Source organism: Drosophila nasuta, chromosome 2L, assembly GCF_023558535.2.
Source record: "Drosophila nasuta strain 15112-1781.00 chromosome 2L, ASM2355853v1, whole genome shotgun sequence".
Classification (NCBI taxonomy): Eukaryota; Metazoa; Arthropoda; class Insecta; order Diptera; family Drosophilidae; genus Drosophila; species Drosophila nasuta.
Window position 1 is genome coordinate 5,231,925 of NC_083455.1, and position 19,980 is coordinate 5,251,904.

At 35.7% G+C, this 19,980-nt stretch overlaps 2 protein-coding genes across 4 annotated transcripts in view; one reads left to right on the forward strand and one right to left on the reverse strand.

Moving 5' to 3' along the window:
- Positions 1-19,980, reverse strand: part of LOC132793610 (disintegrin and metalloproteinase domain-containing protein 10) — a 130,968-nt gene that overhangs the window by 66,158 nt on the left and 44,830 nt on the right. The window lies entirely within an intron of this gene.
- LOC132793665 (fibrinogen-like protein 1) lies at positions 163-1,348 on the forward strand. Its single transcript, XM_060803693.1, is given in 3 exon segments — positions 163-234; positions 298-1,135; positions 1,203-1,348. Coding segments are annotated over 2 exon segments (486 nt in total). The 5' UTR covers positions 163-234; positions 298-761; the 3' UTR covers positions 1,315-1,348.

The window sequence follows — 19,980 nt, forward strand, 5'->3', positions numbered from 1 at the left end:
TCGACGAATATGAAGGGTCTCGAGCGTTAGTTAAGATCGCATTAGACCTCGTACACAAAACCCAATATTAGATGGATTCAGTTTTAAATTGGAGCTGAGCGTTTAAAGTTCGCAAATTTGTAATCCAAAATGAAAATATTTGTATCAGTTTTACTTATTATATTTAATTCGGGGATTATACATTCAAATAACGAATTTGATTTCACTACGGAAAGCAGCCAAGTAAAAAACATTGTGAGTTCACAATTTAAGTGTCTTGTATTTTATCGAGTGTCACCTTAATTTATTTTTCTTTAGACCTATTCAATTATCAAGGACAACGAAGAAAAGTGCTACGCATATTGTTTTAACATTGTACAACCAGTCTTAGAACATACAGTTCATATACAAGTGAAGGACAAACAAATTAAGAAACAAGCTATTACTATAAAAGAGTATGAGAAACAGATAGCGGATCTCAAAATAAAGGTGGCAATATTCGAAGAGACTATCAAAAATAAAGATCAACAGATTGTAATTTGTGATAAATCTAAAAATGAAAGTCTTGAGAAAAGTAACATTATTGCAGACAAGGACGAACTTCTCTCGAGTAAAAACGAGAAAATAATTGAATATAAAATAAAACTCGGGAATTGTCAGCCCCAAATTGTATTGGTAAATTAACTGATATTTATGAGATAAAAGTGCCTGGAATCGATGCATTTTCTGTGCCATGTGACTCGCGTTTAGCTGGCTCTGGATGGACTGTGATTCAAAGACGTATGGATGGATCTGTAGATTTTAATCGCAATTGGACAGATTATCGCCAAGGATTTGGTGATCTGCGTGGAGAATTTTTCATTGGACTCGATAAACTGCATCTAATAACTAAATCGCAAACGCACGAGTTGTACATTTACCTTAAAGACTTTGACGACTAGGAGCGATATGCCCGATATGATAATTTTTACATAGGTGACGAGGACGAGTTTTATAAAATTAAATCCATTAGCAGTTACTCTGGTAATGCTGGCGATGCCCTGAACTTTCACAAAAACGCGAAATTCTCGACATCAGATCGGGATAACGACGACGATTCAAGACATTGTGGGCAAACGTTCAAGTCTGGTTGGTGGTTTTTTCACTGTTACATGTGGTAAATATTTGTAATATCAGTTTAATATCATTACTAATTGTTTGGTACTTTTCGATTACCCTTACAGCAATTTGAATGGTTTATATAGCAATTCACCGAAAGTAGATTCTGGTGTTGAATGGAGACAATGGCATTATAATTCTCTTAAATTTGTACAAATGATGATTAGGCCGAAATAAAAGAAAATTAATAGACTAAAACGAAAATTGCTAAGCGGAAATGTAATAAAAATCAATAAATACTTGTCAAAGTTTTCTTAAAATATCAACATCAAAATTAGCTAAACATTTAATCGATTACAAAAAGTAATATCAGTACAGAGGAAACAGAAGCTGTGGTGAGTCAACAAATTAATTTATCGGCAGTTACACTGGTCTTAAAACTATTGTTGGCTTTAAGACAACTTTGGAGCGTGCCTCTTGCTATCTAGGAAAACGTTCTCTGCCTCTGCCTTTCTTTTTCCCAATCATGTAGGTAGGCAGTCTGTTTGGCTTTTGGCCAGGCGTTGAATACGCGTTGCCCTTTATCTGCCTTGCATATCAAATGGCTTGCTGACGACAGGCGTGCACAACAGCAACAAAAAGTAGAAGAAGAAGTGGAAGTGGAAGGAGGTGAAGATGGAGGTGGACACTTTATGGCATTTCTTTTGCAACATCTTGATAATGACCAGTGACCTCAATACGAGGAGCAACACATGCGCGTCGTCTAACACACTTTCACTTCCTGCCTGCGTGCCTGCCTGCTCGCCTGGCCTGGCGAGACTTCTTTAGTTACAGCTCCTGCCACCTCCTGTGGCACCTTCACCAGCTCCTTCTCCACTGTAAAATATTCTCTTGGCAACACTTTCGCTCATGTCGCTTCTCTCTCTCTCTCTGCCCAGTTTGGTGAGTTTTGCTTTTAATGCACATTTTTCACACTAAACACTTGCATAAATCATGAGCCATGCGCTCAACTTTTGCTCAAGGCTAAGTCCCAACGCCTGCAGATTTCCTGGCATCCGTCTCAACAACATTCCCATCGCCATCGTCATCTCTTTCTCTGTCTCTTTGGTTCCACTGACTGCCCGTAATGTCACCTGCACATTGAGGACATGGCTTGGCTTGGCAGGCCGACTTTGCGTTTTATGCAAAATGCAACAAATAATAATACATAATGCAGCTTCGTGCACATGCGACTACGACTGCGACTGCAGCTGCTGCAGCAGGACACTTGTCCTGATTATGGCTTTCCCACTGTGTAAAGTGTCGACCAAAGCAGCAACCACCACCAGCAACAACAACAACAGCAGCAGCAATAACAACGCCAGGATACACAGCCGTTGGTCCTTGGTGGTGGCTCTGACAGCCACAACACAACGAAGCAGAGCACAGCAGCTGTTGCAACGCTGCAACGTTTGCTGCAGTTGCAGATGCATTGCATTTGCTTTCCTTCCTTCTCTCTCCCTCGCTTTTAGTACCACTTTCCCTGTCTGAACCTCTATGCCAGCCTCCATCTCTTTTCATTTTCCACTGTCAGACTGTCTGTTTATGCTGGCAAACATTTGTTTAGACTGTGAGAAAAAGGGGGTAAAATGCCGCTTGGCATTAAAATTCATGTCGAGGCTGAGACATTAAATTTGGTCATGGATTTTGTCATCATCATCTCTCGGCTTTTGGCTTTCGTCTTTCAGTTGTTTCTCCCCTAATGACTGTTGATAAACTCGATGTGTTTATCATTATATTTATGCGAACATTTTGTTGTTAATTAACTCATAATTTATGCGACTGCATCAACTTTATGGTATAAATCTTTACGTACATAGATATCGCATTATATTCCAGCAATGGGCTCTTTAAATGTCAGATATATACGTTAGTCTAAAGCCTGTCAACTCATGAAAATGAATATATTGATTAAAAGTTTATTTTTCGAATAATTCATAATAAAAAAGCATTTCTCCTTTTGTAAATTTTTAATATATAATATAAAGTTATTGCCTTTCAATTTTTGTCGTATAATATTACAATCATTATTGTATAAAACAAATAAATATTATATAATAATTTATTTCTTTACTTAAGTAATCCTATTGCTATATATATAAATATTTTAACAATTCTTATTAACATTAATTTAAATAATCTCACAAAAATCATATAAACTTGACGATATTAAATTATGTTTTATTATTGGTAAATAATGAAAAAGTTATGTGAATCATTTATTTAATACATATATTAAAACTTCGTAATCAGCTTTAATAGATCAACGAAATCAAAATGTATATTTTTCGTATTTCCGTTAATCGATAGCTGTTAAAGTTTGTGCTTAAATAGAAATTAATATGAAACTATCATCATCGCATGTTGACAGCCCCTAAGAGAGACTTAAGCCTTCACGAAAAGAAAATCTAATTAGTTGGAATGTTAGGCAAACACATTCTGTGCTTTGCCTGAGCCGAGTTTTTGTGCTTGAACAGTAAAAATAATGGCCAAACAGCTGGCAGCTGTCGTGTTAGCTCCTCTCTCTCCCCGTTGTTTCGGGTAAGCACTTAAAACTTTAATTAGCCACCCTCAGGCAAGCAACACAAAAAAAATACCAACCATGTTTAACAACAGAGTCAGGTCTTGTGTCGAGCTTTTGTACATACTGTGAAGTACTTTCATACGATTACAAGGAAGCTTCTTCGCCGATGGAGGCCAGAACAGAGGTGAGTTGGATACACACTGATATAATTAGCGGCATTAGCCATTAAGTAATTTTAAAAATTAATCACCAGCCAGACTGGCAGCTATTCACATTGTATTGTAGTGCCAATTATTGGCCAAATCAACAGTAGACAAGGAGATAGAGAAGTAGCCGAAGTAGAGAGCACGAGAGGAAGAAAGGAAGAGGAAGCGTACTGCTAACCCAATTAGCACTTAACACATGGCAGCGGCAGTCTAGGTAAATAAATGGCAAACAACGGCTCAATTGATGGTTAGAGCACGTGTCTCGTAGCTACGATGTTACGTTAAATGTTTTTTCTTCTTTTTTTTTTTTGTTTCTGACAAAGCCAACCCCACAGCCCCAAATCTTTCTCTCTCTCTCCCTCAGTTCGTTTGAGGCAGAGCGACTTTCAATTTCCAGGCAAGCAGCCAGCCAAAAAGGCAATCGTCAGCGAAAAGGCAACCAGAGGCACCAGGCAACTTGGAAACTAGCACAAGGACGTGTGCCACACGACACACGCACACATACACATACACGTAAACGTACGCACACACTCACACACATGAGGAAGCAAAGCGACGATACTGACTTCGATTCTTTGAGGCCAGTGCGAAAATCTTAGCGCTCAAGTAGCGTACGTGATATGCGCGTAATCAATATTTACACACAACTTTTCGAGGATGTTGTGTATGTGCTAAAAATAAGAACGAAAGACAAAAGTAAAGCAATTGGCAGGCATATATATATGTATATCTGTATCTATATACGTCAGTATTTTTGGGATGCCACATGGGTAATATCATGCATATGGCGCGATTTAAGAAGCATATTTCATTACAATGAAATTGAATTACGATAAGATAACTGATAGTTGTGTACAAATGGAAATGGGTCAATAAAATCAAAACATGTTTATTTGGTTAGTTAGTTTATTAAAACAAAGGTAAATATTTGCAACAATGTTATTTAAATGTATATTGATAAAAGCTAACTCTAATCAAAAGCTTATATTTTTAATGTGTGAAATAAAGTTTTCAGAATAAACTCAGAAACTTTAATAAAAGTTATAATTTTGAACCCTTTAAAAATTCCCAATTGGCTTCTCAAACGCAAACTTCTAATACGACTTAAAATTCGAGCATTTCAACTATGTTGTTAGCTGCAATTTCGAAATTTTCGACACAATCGGCAAATAGCGAGCACTAAATAGCTGCCAAAAGTTTAAACGTCTGTGAACTTATACTATCAATGATATAATTGCCTTAACGGTTGCACTGACTTCCTTGCCAAGGATACGCCATCAAGCAAATGCAGTTACTTTGGCACACATTAAATTTGGTTTGATTTTTGGCGCAGCAAAGCAGACAAGCAGCAGCCAAGGAGACATGGAACGGACTCAACCGAAATTCAGACAGAATTTGGCGGAATATTTTTTAGGGGTCGGGGCGGAGAAGAAGAAATGCTGGAAGGCAGAAGAGTTTTTCCTTAGAAAAGGAAGCGACGCCAGTTTGGTGAGTTCCGAGCAAAACTTGAGCCAACCAAGGGGAAAATCAAGTGGAAAACGTATATTGTGAAAATCAACTATTGGCAGGCAGCTGTCAGCTGCAAGGAGAGCAAACGCTTCTCAAACAACGAAAACAATGGCCAAAGAGACCTCGACACCACCAACTTCCACTTCTACTTCTTCTTTTTGAGCGCTGCCAAAGTTGGTAGCATAAATATGAAAGCAGCAGTTACCAGACCAGACTCCCAGAAGAGGACAACGTCGAGCAGCTTATGAAAACATTACATCATAAGCAGTCACTGCTCAAGATCTACTAGAAGCGCATACAGCAGAATTCTCTCTTGCCTGTCTGAACTCTAGAAAGACGCCAGTTTCTGACAGTGAAATGCTGCTGGCAAAATATTTGCCACAATCTAATAAATTACACAAAAGCCACACAAATCATTCAGCCAAACCACGCACACATTAGATAAATAAAACAAAAAATATCAGAAATGTGAGTGAAGAAGGTGCGAAATATAATAACTGGTCGCAGATTTTAAATGATTAAAGTGCAAATCACTTGAATTATATGGAAATACAGATAATGCAGCAATCGATGGACGTGCTTTTGTGGTTAAGTTTCGATTACGGGCAGTTTGAGGGCACATATTAAATTCCATTCCCTTGGTGTGTGGCACAGTTTAGGGAAGGCAATCCGGTATAAATTATGCAATAAGCAAACTCCTACATAATCTTTATGTATAATATATAACGAGCTGTTCGAAGGGAGAGAACGACGCAGAAACCTTTTAATATAATTTAATTTTATAAAAATTGCGTTAAGCTGAATTTAGAAATCCAATCAAGGCGGTTTTTAAATGGAATTACTTCAATGGCAACTTATAATGGAGACTATGCAATAAAAAATTCACAATTTTTATACCCGCTACCGATAGGGTCTTATAATAAACGCTTACTTACTATAGGCCTAAGTTGCTTTGACTGACAATTTGGTATATTTTGCTCTCTATGGTATATTTGAAATGCAGAACCATACCGATATACCAATTGCTATTTTTTTCGATATATTAATTTGGTATATTATAAGAATTATAGCGTACTATTTTCCTTTAATTAAAAGTTGCTAGTGGGTATCTAATAGTCGAGCACACTCTATGAAAGCTTTCTTACTTGTTTTAATTTAAAATATTTGGTTTACTCAAATTATTATATAATTTCTCTACGAAATAAAATACAAATCAAATGTATTTTTTCAGACGTTTAATGATTTTTTGCAAATTTATAAAAAGTTTTTTAATAATTACACATAAATCGTGTTCAACAATGTTTGAAATCAAATACTTTTTCACATACACATCCACACACACACACACATATCTCGAACTCTTTTTGATATTACAATAGTCAGCCACAAAAATGTCTAATTAGAAGTTTCAAACATTTGGCTTAAATAGAAAGGCAAGGCAATCGGCACAAAAGGTGCCAAGCTGTCAAAGTTTTTTAATTGAAAAATACTTTGGGTGAAAGGGAGGTTCGTCCTGATATCAGCCTGTCATATGCACTTAGTCAATGCAATGCAAGCAGCACTTGCAACCGACTTTTCTCAATTAAAAAAAACTTTGTGATTCAAGTTTCAATCAACTTCATTTAATTTGCACCCATTTCGCGCGCTCATTCGCCATGTTCCTCCATGTTCGTTGCTAGTTGTTAATAAAACATTTGTGCGATTCACAGCAAAAATTATTATCATATTAGTAACTCATCTACGAACTTTGGGGCCATGAACTCGATTCATTTCAGGCGAAACTTCATCAACATCAACTTCAAACGGCGAAACTAACAAAACACGGCGGGGAAAACTATTGTGTTAGTTTTTTTGTTTGTCTTCTTTTTTTTTGGTGCTAGCGGGTGGAGGAGCTTTGAGGTTGAATGAATGTTGATAAAAAGTTTTCGGCTGTGCTGAGTTTCAACATATTGCCAAAGCTGAAGTCAAAGCCATCTCCGCTGCCACCGCCACCTTTTTAAGTCAACAAACAACAAAAACACGGGCACATCCCACGAAATACTAAACAATTTGAATGTGTATAGACCGACAGGCAGGGAGGAGTCAAAACTTTGTCCTTGCCACAACTGAAGGCAGCGACTGATGACGAGACAACAATGATGATTACTGACTCCTCAATGACTGTCGGTCATACAAACTTACATACACATAAAATGGAGCAGTCCAACGATAGTGTCAGCTAAGCAATAGAAAACAAAACTTTTGTCAAAACTAATAAGCTTTCGAAATATCCTAAAGACGTGCAGAGTGCCAAAAGAAAATAACAAGGCTAATGGCTTCAACTTCTTACAATGACATCAGCAACAAAACAGAGTTTCAATTTATACTACAAACATTTATTGAAATAAACTTAATCAGGCGTTGAAACAAAGTTATCAGTTGAGCTAAAATTCAGAAAATATACGGCCAATTAATGCCAGCAGGCTGATGATTGTAATTGATAGAGCAAAAGGTGAATAATGTGAGAATACAATTAAACGAATCTGTTGAGAAAATTCAAATAATTTACTTAAAATAGTACAACATAAAATTGAAATTGAAAGCAACTAAATTGAATTGATAAAACATCTTGCAAGCTTAAACATTTAATCAAATTAATGCAACACAAATATTACAAAGCGAAACAAATTGATATACATATGATTGAAATTAACAACAATTATGATAACAAGTTACATTTTAATCCATTTCAGGCACTTGAATTCCTCTTAAATGAAATCTTTAATCAAAAGATTGAACCGCAAAACGAATTTTTAATTAATCTCAACAAAGTTTGGCCCAAGATAGTTCTGCAACTTCGTTAAGTCTTTTACAACCTGAGCTACAGTTAACTTAATCTTTTGCTCAACGTTACCTATGCCAACACATGAGGCGAACCAGCACCACAAACATCTTGCCCCACACCCCCCGCTACTGTGAAAAACCACAGCATACTTGACCCCATCAACAGACCAGATGAAGCCAAGTGCAAAATTGCCTTCACCACTTGAAAGTTTATGCACTGCTCAAGTGCAACATAAATTGCTGGCAGTTAAGGCGGCCACTTGCAAAAGAGAGAAAGAGATTTGTAATTAAAAGTCGGTCCGCCCCGAAAAATCATTATAAAGTTCTGTGTTCCACAGTTTGTCTGATTTAATACCAATTGCAGTTGAGCTGTAAGGCCACTTCAGCTAATCACACAAAATTTTTGTAAGCAAAAAACTTTTGTTGCTGACTCTGTGTTGATGGGCACAAAAAGTGGCAACAAGCTCTCTAAGTTGCAACTTACAAACTGCAAACTGCAAGCCGGTTTGCTCCAAATGCAATCTACAAGCTGCTTCCTTCGTCTCTATCAGAGACAAGCCAGCGACATCTGCCACAGTTGCAAATCAGGGCAACTACTTTAACAACTGAAAGTAGTTATGGAGCAGCCGCCAAAGGCAAACTGACACCGTCACCATAATACGCAAATTAGTTTTTAATTAATTTTTAAGCAAAATCTCTTTGTCCAACCAGATACTTGAGTGACGAGAGCCACTAGAGACAAGATTAGCTTTAAGCAAAAGTCGAAAGTGTGTCAATATGCAGCTCTAAATATCTATTTTCGAATAGAGTGTTTGATAAAAATAATGTTGGCAGATACTAAATATTGGCATATTGGTAAAATGTGAACACAAAAATTTCATCAATGATAATGAAAATCTTCTCTGACTATATTTATTTTAATGTAATATTGAAAATGAAAGGATTTGCTTAAGAAATGCAGAAACATTTCCTGCTAATATGTTGAACATGCCAATAAAAAATCGTGCTCATCATGTCATTTGAAAATATATTACACGCAATCCAGATTTTGGATTCCAGAGTATAGAAGGGTACTAAAACATACAATAACTACAGGTAAGATAAAAATGTTATAAATTATTTAATAAATAATATTATAAAGCCAAATATGGATGCTGATGTTCGGTTTTAGTTGTTTTTGTTGACAATCTGGTATTTGTTGAATCTAGTACTATATCAATATATCAATTATAGTACATATTATTATATTAAGTTGGTATTATACGAGTCGAGCACAATCGACTGTAGATTTCTTACTTATTTTTGTTGATTAGCATCCTCCCATAATACAATGGATCTTACCTGTAATGAAGCAAATACAAAAAAAAAAAACGTTAGTTGGAAATTATAAATTTTTAATATATTTCTTAGTTTTTATTTGTTTAATATACAAAAGTGTATTAATGCACTCATCATATAATTTGCTTTAACAAAAAAAGGAGAGGCTTTTAAGTCACTTGAATTGTATTTCTCAAATGACAATAAACAATCTATATTGATATTTAATTATTGCCCTTTGACAACAATGTATTTGTGCGTTTCCAAAGTGTTACTTCATGTTAATAGAAAATTGCTGTGTATATGAAATTATCTCTAACCCATTCTAGAGAGTGTCGATGTTTTCTCCGTCTGAGTAGTTGTCTCATATCTAGTTCTGCAATACAGGTATATATATTATTTTGGATTGTGCTGATTCAACTCTTTCTCGTATATATAGGTACATATTTTATGGGGACAAGCCAACGTAACCAAGAGCATCGCATCGCTTTGCAACTTATAATTGGATTTATGGGCAGACGAGCAAAGACAACGAGAACTGCGGACTGAGGAGTGAACCGAAGCAAACTAACAGACCGACCATCCATCTACATAAGCCATCTCTGGCATAGTAACTATCGTAAGTAGCCGTAGACGATACTTGGAGCTGGTTTAATGGTCGCCGAAGCAGCAGAAAAATTGTCGACGTCGTCGTTGTCATCAATGCAACGGAAGCGGAAATGCCGCAGAGCAAAGGTAAAAACTGCATGCTACAGAGAAGACAGAGAGCAAGTGAGAGAGAGAGAGAGAGAGAGAGAGAGAAAGAACGAGAAAATATGGCCAAGTCAAAGGGAAAAGGAAAGGCAGAAGAGACTCTGTGGTCATTTTGCTCAGCACGGTCGCAAATTAATCACTGGGGTATTTACTTTATTTATTTAATAAAGCTTCGACATTGTTCGACTAATGGCAAGGGATCTAATGAAAATGGACTTATGTACTCGCAACTGGTGCCAGTATCGGCAAAAGGCTAATTGTCTTAATAAGAGCAGGGCAGTAAATAGAACCATTTATAAACGCACGTGGATCTAAAAATATGCTAAACAAATAACACAATTTATAAAGATATGGTACAAGGAACAGAAAAAGAAGTGATACCTTAAAGTTAAAGGAGACAAAAATGATGAAAATATTTTAAGATATAAGATAAACAAAGTTTTACCTAGCAATGGGAATAATAAAAAAAACTTATTTTCAGCACACAGACAAAGTAAACAAAAATTGTGTGTACACTAATTTGATAAGAGGTAGCTTAAGCTTAAAGTTTACTCTGTGTAGCTCAATATTAAATTTCGTTTAACCTAATTCTTTGTTTTGAGCCATGGCAACAAAAAAGCAGCTGCCCTTTTGGCCCAGCTCGTGCTCAGCTCATTTTACGCACGGTTCGTACTTTTATCAGAGGAAAAAAGCAAACTAAAAATTCTCTAATGTATAAACAATGCGTAAAATGAAGCGAACTTTGCGCTCAGAATTCTTCTCCGCAATGGGTGGGGGATAGTACTGAGATAAATGTAAATAAATACTTGTGAGAGATATTTTTTCGCATTCGACGACTCGACTCGACTCGACAACGACGACGTCAGCTGCGTCAAAGAAGCGTCAGGGCTTAGTATACTGCAGAGATTTTGTTTTTATTCTTTTATATATTTTTTCATTCTTTCGTGCATTTTATTTTATTTTTATTTTTAGTTTCTTCATTTTTTTGTTTGATAATAATGTTTACTACAACGCAAGGCGTTGACTGTTGAAGTGCTTTTCAAGCAGCATTCTGGCAAGTTGAGGGGTGTTTTCTACTTAGGTGGGTGTTGTTTGGTTGCTTAACTGTGCGCTGTTGTTGCTGCTTCCCTTGTTCCCCTCTCTCTCTCTCTCGTTCACTCCATTTTGTTGTTGCCAACTTAACACCAACGACAGCAGCAACAACAACACCAGTAAGAACAACTAACTACACCAGCAGCAGCAACAGCATAATAAGAAGCATGTGAAGCGAAAAACAAACAACTAAAGATCACACAAGTAACTCACATTGCCTGCTATTGTTACATATACCCTTTCCTTAAAAGTACATACTTAAGCAGGTATCTGACATTATGAATAAAGCTTGGCGGCACATTGCCAACTTTGAGAAAAGTTCTTTGCTCTGATTTTAATGCTATCAACTTTAACGACATTAGTAAACTTTCTTTATTCATTATTATTTTAATTATTCAATTCTTAGCCTTTTTTTGCAGATAAGCATTAACACAGCAATATTTTTCATTTTTACGTTGTTAACAAATATAGTGATTTTTTAGACTTCTGTTTTATCTTAGTAATAACTTCATTAGTTGTCTGTATTCAATATAAATATTATATGAGCAAGAGCTTAAAAAACTTCTTGATCTTTCCTGGATTTTTCCTTTACAGTGACGCTTTAATAATCGAATAGATCTTTCGATAAAGTTTTACATAATGTTTGTTAACATAAAATAACGCTAACGATGTTATTCTCCACTTAACATATTAAGCATTGATTAAATATTTCTGATATTATAAAATAACTTTGGAGGAAAACGAAATAGTAACTAAATTTAGTAATCAGTTCTTTAAGAAATGAGTTGACAGCACAAATAAGCTTAAATCTATTGAAATGAATAGCAATATTTGTATTCCCCCTGAAGTAAGAGTATTCGCAGTACTTTGTTGTAGTGTTACTCCAATTTTGAACGTGGGTGTCGAAGCGCAAGAAACTTGTAAAAACGCACGGCAGGGCGATGGTAATGTGGGGTTTGTGTGGTTGTTTAAAGCGGTGGAAACTGGGTTAATAATGTCATTTACTGCACCGGAGGGCAACCAGAATCAGGCAGAGGCAGTCGACAAGTTGGCAACATGAGCCGAGAGCCAAGAGCCCAGTGTTGGGCATTAGAATTTAAAAGTGTGTGTATTTCACAGAATGTCGTTGAAATAAATGCTAAAATTCTAATTGCAGGAAGTTACCAGTTGCAGTAGATGTTGTTTTTGATCTCGTTGCTGTTGCTGTTATTGTTGTTGCTATTACTGTGGCTTATGCTGTTACCAATGCAATACGGAATGTTCGTTGTCGACGCTTTTAAGTGCTGTTGACAAAAGGCTAATGCGATTGACATTTGCAGACTCTGTTTTCTCCTTGTACTCTATGCTTGTGAGTGGAGTGAGTGTGTGTGCGGGCTTTGTTGCATCATTAGACACGCAGCATTGCCTCTTGTTATTTGACTATTCTGTGCAATGCCCCGCAGTAACTCTGGCAAATTGTGTTGTCTTATCGCAGCCAAAAATTAAGCAAAGTGAATCTGGCTATCACGAAGATCTTGTCAACAATGAGGTCAGATCTACAATTCAGACAACTAAACTTTAACTTGAAGGTTAAAGTGAACTTTGGTTTAAGCGAAGAAAAAAACATGCAAAACAGAATTAATGTATACTTTTCTCTTATTAAGACTCGATATTGATTTATATTTAAAATGATAGAGTAGAAGTTACAGTGCCCAGCTATAAACTGAATACTAGACTTATGCATAATTTTATATTGAGTTGATTTCAAAAAATCTTCTTAATTCGCAATTCGCAAGCTTCAATAAAATTTGCCTAGGATATTGTCCCCATAGAAATCGACAAAGAAAGTGAGTTCTTCTGTTAATAGACGAAAGTTTCAATGGTCTGCTAAAATTAGGCACAAAAAGATTACCATCGTCGGTCACACTAAAATATGTGGAACTTGCCAAACATATAAGTGTTAGTTGTTTAGCACGTCATTTATTTTAATTATCTAGAAAGAGCTCTTAAGTTTCTAAATTCTGCAAAACATCTACTCTAAAACTCTCTGTACACAGTTTTTAACTAATCGAGTCACAATTTATGGACATTTACTTATCTTAGGAATCATATATTTGGTTTCATTTCATAAGACTAAAAATAACAGATACATATTAAGCTCTGACATATGCAGACAAGCTTTGCAACTTTTTGTTAGTCAAAAATACTTTTGTGTTTGTTGCTGCAGTTTTAGTTTGTTGCTGTTAGACATTTTTAGACTATTGCACAATGTAATTGCCATTCACACGAACGCACCATAAAGGATTGAGTTATATTTGGATAGGGATTTGAATTGCGATATGGTCTATGTTTTTTGTGCACATCGCGCAAATAATTCACAACCAAAAATTGCAAATTTCTAATGCTCGAAAGTGATATACATGCATGCATATAGAAGTTACATTCATGTGGAGGCACAATTCGTTTTTTTATTACATTTCCATCAGCCATGAAATGAAACAGAATGTGAACAACAATAACGCAGTTTTGCCAACTCATAGCATATATTGTGGCTCCGCTTTTAGGGATTTGAGAATCGAATTTTAAGTATTTTTATCTGTATATCAAATAAATATTTTATTATTAGGTGAAATTGGACTATAATTATCACTTTGTTAAGTACAAGTATTAAATTTCCATTTACACATCTAATCAATTAATCTTTGAAGCATGCCCAACTCATGATAAATGAATGATTCATATAACAAGCACTCAAGTATGTGAGTACACAGAAAAACTTGATAATTTTCATGTTCCAGCTACCGCCACAGTAACAACAAAATGGTTGTTGTTTTCAATTTTTTTATTTTCTTGGGGGGGGGGAACCCCACGCTGTAGAAATTCACTTTAAATTGTTAATGAGGCTGAGCGTTTAGCACGTTTCCAGCGCTTGGCTGAACGCATTAACTGCTCCATGCTTTCTCACGTAGCTTTCAGTCTGGTCTCAATGACTGTCTCTGTCTGTCTTTGTCTTTGTCTCTGTATCAGTTTCAGTCGCTGTCTCAGTTCACAGTTCTGGGTAGAGAGCTTACTCATACATTAATAAGGAACCCATTATCAAATGGCGGCGTTAATATATCCAAACAACAACATCTGGCGAACATTGTACATTCATGTCTACGCTAAGGTTGTCTAACAAATCCAAAGCATATCCGAAGCAGAAACAAAACTGAAAAGCACAAACAAATAGACAATTCGTGCAATGAAAATATTAAAAAAAAAAAAAAAAAAAAAAAAAAAAATGATACGAAAATAATAAGAAAAGTTTTGCGTTCTTTTTGCGAGCGACTGACTTTGGAGAAATGCTTTACAGATTGAAGTGAAGTTATTGCACGGAGCAGTTGACTACACACAGTGCACATTTTTAATGAGCATATTGCGAAAGAAAAATGAAAAGCGAACCAAAACAACAGTGTAAAACGGTGGTGTAAATCAATTAATAAACTAGACAATATTAATTAAAAAAGAATTTTATTAATTGGTAGACGAATGGAAGAATACACTAATAAATACAATTCAAACTTTGGTATTCATCTTTTCTCCATTTTAATCAGCTGTAAAGCTAATGGAATTCATTCTTTCAATATTAACACAAAAAAGTTAATAGAAATGAAACATTTGAGAGCAACATCTTGTTTGCGGCCCATTGTGGTTGAAACAGTTGAAAAGTTTTCATTATGCTGATGGGTTTGCCACCCTCAGTCCGCTCCCCAGCCATGCAACAGCTCTACAGGTATCTCACAGCTTCATGAGTCGCTATCCAAAAGTTGAAAACTATGAGACGCAGATGTAACTGTCGTCAAAGTCGACGGCGACAATGCTCTGGCAATGCCGACACGACACAAGCAATTAAAAATTTGTTCATTATGCCGTCGGTGAAGAAGAGAGTAAGAGATAGGGCCACTTTTGGCAGTCAGTCGTCAGTTGGCGGGGGCGGTAGACCACAAAACTTATTAATTTTACAATTACAAAATAAATTGTGAGTGTGCCAATTAATTTGCGGTTAGCAAAGATACAAACACACACACACACACAAAAGGCACAGGAGTGAGACCAAGAGTCCAAAACCAGTCAGCATCATTAAGAGACGCTTGTGTTACTTTTCTTTAGCGTTAATTGGAAACAAACTGAGGCAGAAATTCAGGAGACTGCCGCCTGCCCACAGCACATGCCATAATTGCTGCTGATTGTTTGCCAAAAGTAAAAAATGTTAGCCAAGAACCGAAATGGAGGCAACTAAAAAAGCACAAAATAAAAAAAAAATGTGAAAACAAGTCTAGTCGAAGTTCTTTTTTGGGTCTCCACAGGACTCGTTTCAGACAGGATTGTTTTCTAGGGTCTGTTACGTGTCGAAAAGTTCTGTGTTTTGCGGTGTTTTTTTCTCTCTCTCGTTTTTCGTTTGTCCAAAAATTTTCTTAATTTAAAATTGAAATTGAGCTGCATGATATTATTTATAATGCTTATGAAACTCGCCGAGAGTGGGAAGAAACGTTTGTATTTCTTGGAAATAGCCTCAAGCAACTTTTGCACTTCTCAGGAAAAATTGTGCTTTTTGAAAGGAAAACAATGAAAGCTCAAAGCTTAAGAACAAATGAAATATAAATAGTAAATCCTGCAAACTTCGCATAAGCCAAAAGAATTTTTAGAATGAAATTTAAATTTAAAAAAATTATATATTAAGCATTTGGAAACTTTTAATATTTAAAAATTAGTTACAAGATATTATCTTATACAATTCATTTGTGCTCAAGACATATCTTCAATTATATCAAAGAAGTTTAAAGTTACTAAGACAGAATCTTCTTCAAACAAAATTGTATATACGAAATATGCTAAAAACGAGAAAAAAAATTCTTGAATTAAAATTGAACCGGGAAGGCGAATTCTTAAGTCAAAATCGAAATTCTACAACAATTCAACAGTGCACATTACTGAAATTCACGAATATATTCATATTTTAAGAATGCAAATTGAACCTAGAACGACAAGTTTCAGAACATCTTTAAGATTTTAATTTATAAAAATCATTCTTCTTTTTTGAAACTCAATTTCTCGATGTTATCTATCTGTAGAAAGAAACTTACATTTGAAATTACTTTTGTGAATTTAAAATGTTTTAATGCAATAGCTTTTCAGTATTACTTTTATAAAATATTATACTACTCAGTTTATACTTTTCCTTTGAGTACCTCTCGCAGTGAGAATTTCTCGCGAAACTGTGCACTTCCATTCTTGGCATCCTTTCGCACATTTCCTTAAACTTTTTGGCACAAGGCGTTCGTTTCATGCACTTGCTATTTGCACATCTATGCTATAAATCATTACGATCATTCTATGTAAGCACACATACACTTAAAATATACCATACATATTTATAGGTAGATAGCAGCGTTTTAAAGTGTCATCAAGTTAATTGGCAAGCAGTTAAAGTGATGTAAAAAAATAAAAAATTTTACGCTTCTGAACCCTGAGGCAAGTGGCACGACACTATCAAAAATGTCAGACTGAATCCTTGGGTGTCGCTTGCAACTGTACATGAAATGAAGGCTGTCTGTCTGTCCGTCTGTCTGTCTGGCTGGTTGGCAACACCATTAACATCAAATTACAAAAATAAATAGAGTAGATTCCTGTTTTGCTACGCTGGGGTTGTGCTTCAGACCCAAATTTATAGGTGGCATAAAATGAGCACAGACAATGCCAATAACAATAAACGCAAATAATGTTTATGGCAGCGCTAAACCGGCCAAGAACCGACACCCACAGTCCGCAGTCCAAGTAGTTGAGATACCCGGCAAATAAATTGACAACGATAGGCAGAGAGCGGCGAGAAAGGGGAATAGGGCAACAACTATAGATTATAGCCCATTTTAGCCAACAAGAGAATGGCCGGGTTATAAACTGTCCCCATCGCATGGCCGCCGGACAATGCGCATATCCCCATTGTCGAAACGCTTTAAAGAACCTCACAAAACATGTTCAGGCTCATCATCGTCCTGCCTCGTTCCGCTCGCTGCTTGCCACTGCGGTTGCTGTTTTTGACAAGCTGCAAATACCGCAGGCTTTTGCAAGGAAACATGTCACAAATAAGTATATCGCTTGCACAACATACATATGGGCGCATAGATATCCTATGTGGAGTTGGGGATACGAGGTTAATCTATATTCGATAAAGAGTTGCTTACTCAGGTGGCATTATTATCATGCAAGAATAATGAAAATTATAATGATAATAATAATGCTAATGCTAATGCTAATGATAATAATATTAATAATGATAATGATAATGATAATGATAATGATAATGATAATAATATTAATATTAATATTAATAATGATAATGATATTAATAATGATAATGATAATAATAATGCTAATGATAATGATAATGATAATAATAATAATAATAATAATAATAATAATAATAATAATAATAATAATAATAATAATAATAATAATAATAATAATAATAATAATAATAATAATAATAATAATAATAATAATAATAATAATAATAATAATAATAATAATAATATAATAATAATAATAATAATAATAATAATAATAATAATAATATAATAATAATAATAATAATTACAAGAAGAAATAATAATAATTCATACTTTTATTTTTAAGTTTTTTCCTATTTAACAACAAATTTTGTTTGACAAATTTTTGTGGATAATAATTAATGAATTTCTTTTAAAATGTTGAAAATGAATCAGCTTATTCAATCAATAAACAAATAGAAACGTTACGAGTAAATATTCCGTTATATTCATGCCCTTCCCTTTGTTGGACTTGCAGGGTATTATCACTGACAGCAAGGTATACCACTTAAGCACATGACGAAAGGGATTCTGACGGCACAGCACAGCAAAATATGGTTTTAAAAGGAAGTGCACTGATGTACGTGCAATCAACGCGGGGACAGCCAACTTGTTTATCCGCCAAGTAAGTGTATGACACACATGCGGGCGGGCAGAGCTGTACTATGGACTATGATGTGCTGAACTGGTTTGGTCTGCTGTGCTGTCAGTTAAGGGGCCGATAAGGATGAGCCGCAGCAAGCGCTGTGGAAACAGCAGCGCGGCAACAGGACTAACGACGGGATAAAAGATACAGGCTCTGACGGTTTCAATTCGATTCGTTTAGCGCCTCAATATTATTTACGTTTCACTTGATCCAGTTATGGCTAGAGAAACTCAAAAGGGATAGAAGACAGAGAGTGAGAGAGAGGAAGAGCATATTTCTTTCGCATTTCTTAGCGCCTGTGTAACAATAGTTGTTAGCTGGATTCAAAGAGTGTGTTGGTGTGTGTGTGTCGGTATGTGGGCAGCTTGTCGTGTAACACGTAACGACATTTCGAATTAACGAAGCATGAGATTTGATTATATAAACTGTGACAACCAACAATGACAACGACAATATGTTGAGTCAACGACAGCAACGACACGCACAATGAAAACATGTACACACACATACACATACACATGCAGAAACGCTCTTCAAGCTACCCCTGAAACGAAGCTCAGCTAGTCTCGTCATCCTCCCATTATTATTGTAGTGTGATTGTCATCGTCATCATCATCATCGCCGACGTCGTCGTCGTCATCGCCGTCTGTGTTGTCCTCCTGGGCTTGGACCATTTCCCGTGGTTGTGTATTCTCTAGTGCCTGGTTGTCTGTTTATTATTATTATTGTCATTATAAACATCATGACAACGCCGGAGTTCTTGCATGCGTATGTGTGCCTGCCACAGATAAATCATTGTATTGCATGTGTGCATGTGAGCATGTGTGTGTGCTATGTGAATGCAGCTGCCAATCGGGAATCGGAAGCACTCGAAGGGGACTCAAGATGCCATTGCATTTGGCTTAATCACATGCATTTAAGTCTGAGCATAATTAAACAATTCCCCACTTCTTATCAGCTATGTTTTTGCACTCTTGATCTCTGAAAATATTTCCATTTCGTTATCAAATCAGAGGGCATCGAACTCTCTCTAAACACTAATCACAGCTTGAACAAATTGTCATTAATTTCAGGTTAATATAAACATAATAAATGTGTAGATTGGAAGCACAAAAAGTTTGAATGAATTATTTGTGTTAGTTATTGAAGCTTGATTTATGATGTGCTATTTATTTTTTAATTAAGAAATAAAAATGCCATTAAACAAATGTGGCACATGGCAAAAACGAACAACAGAAATTTGCATAAATGACAATATAATATGTAAATCGCCTCTTGGCCAACTGGAAATTAAAACCAGCCCAGGAAACAGCCAAACAACGAGAACAAAAGTAGCCAAAAGACTAATAAAAAACAAAGAGACAAAGTACTTGCCCCATAAAAGCCATAAAATAGCAACAGCAGAAATAAATGAAAATTGTTGTGTGCCCATTAGATACCCTATATTCAGGCAAATAATACTCTGCAAGCAAATTAAGCTAAAAACAATTTCACGAAAAAAGAAAACAAATCAATTTTTTTTTTGTTGGCAATAGTCATTCTAGCCTTTGGACCACTTTCATTTGCACAGGGTACAAACAACAAACTCTCCGGGCGGGCCAAAAAAGGAAAACAAATTTTCGGCATGTTGCCATAATTTAGGCGAAATCG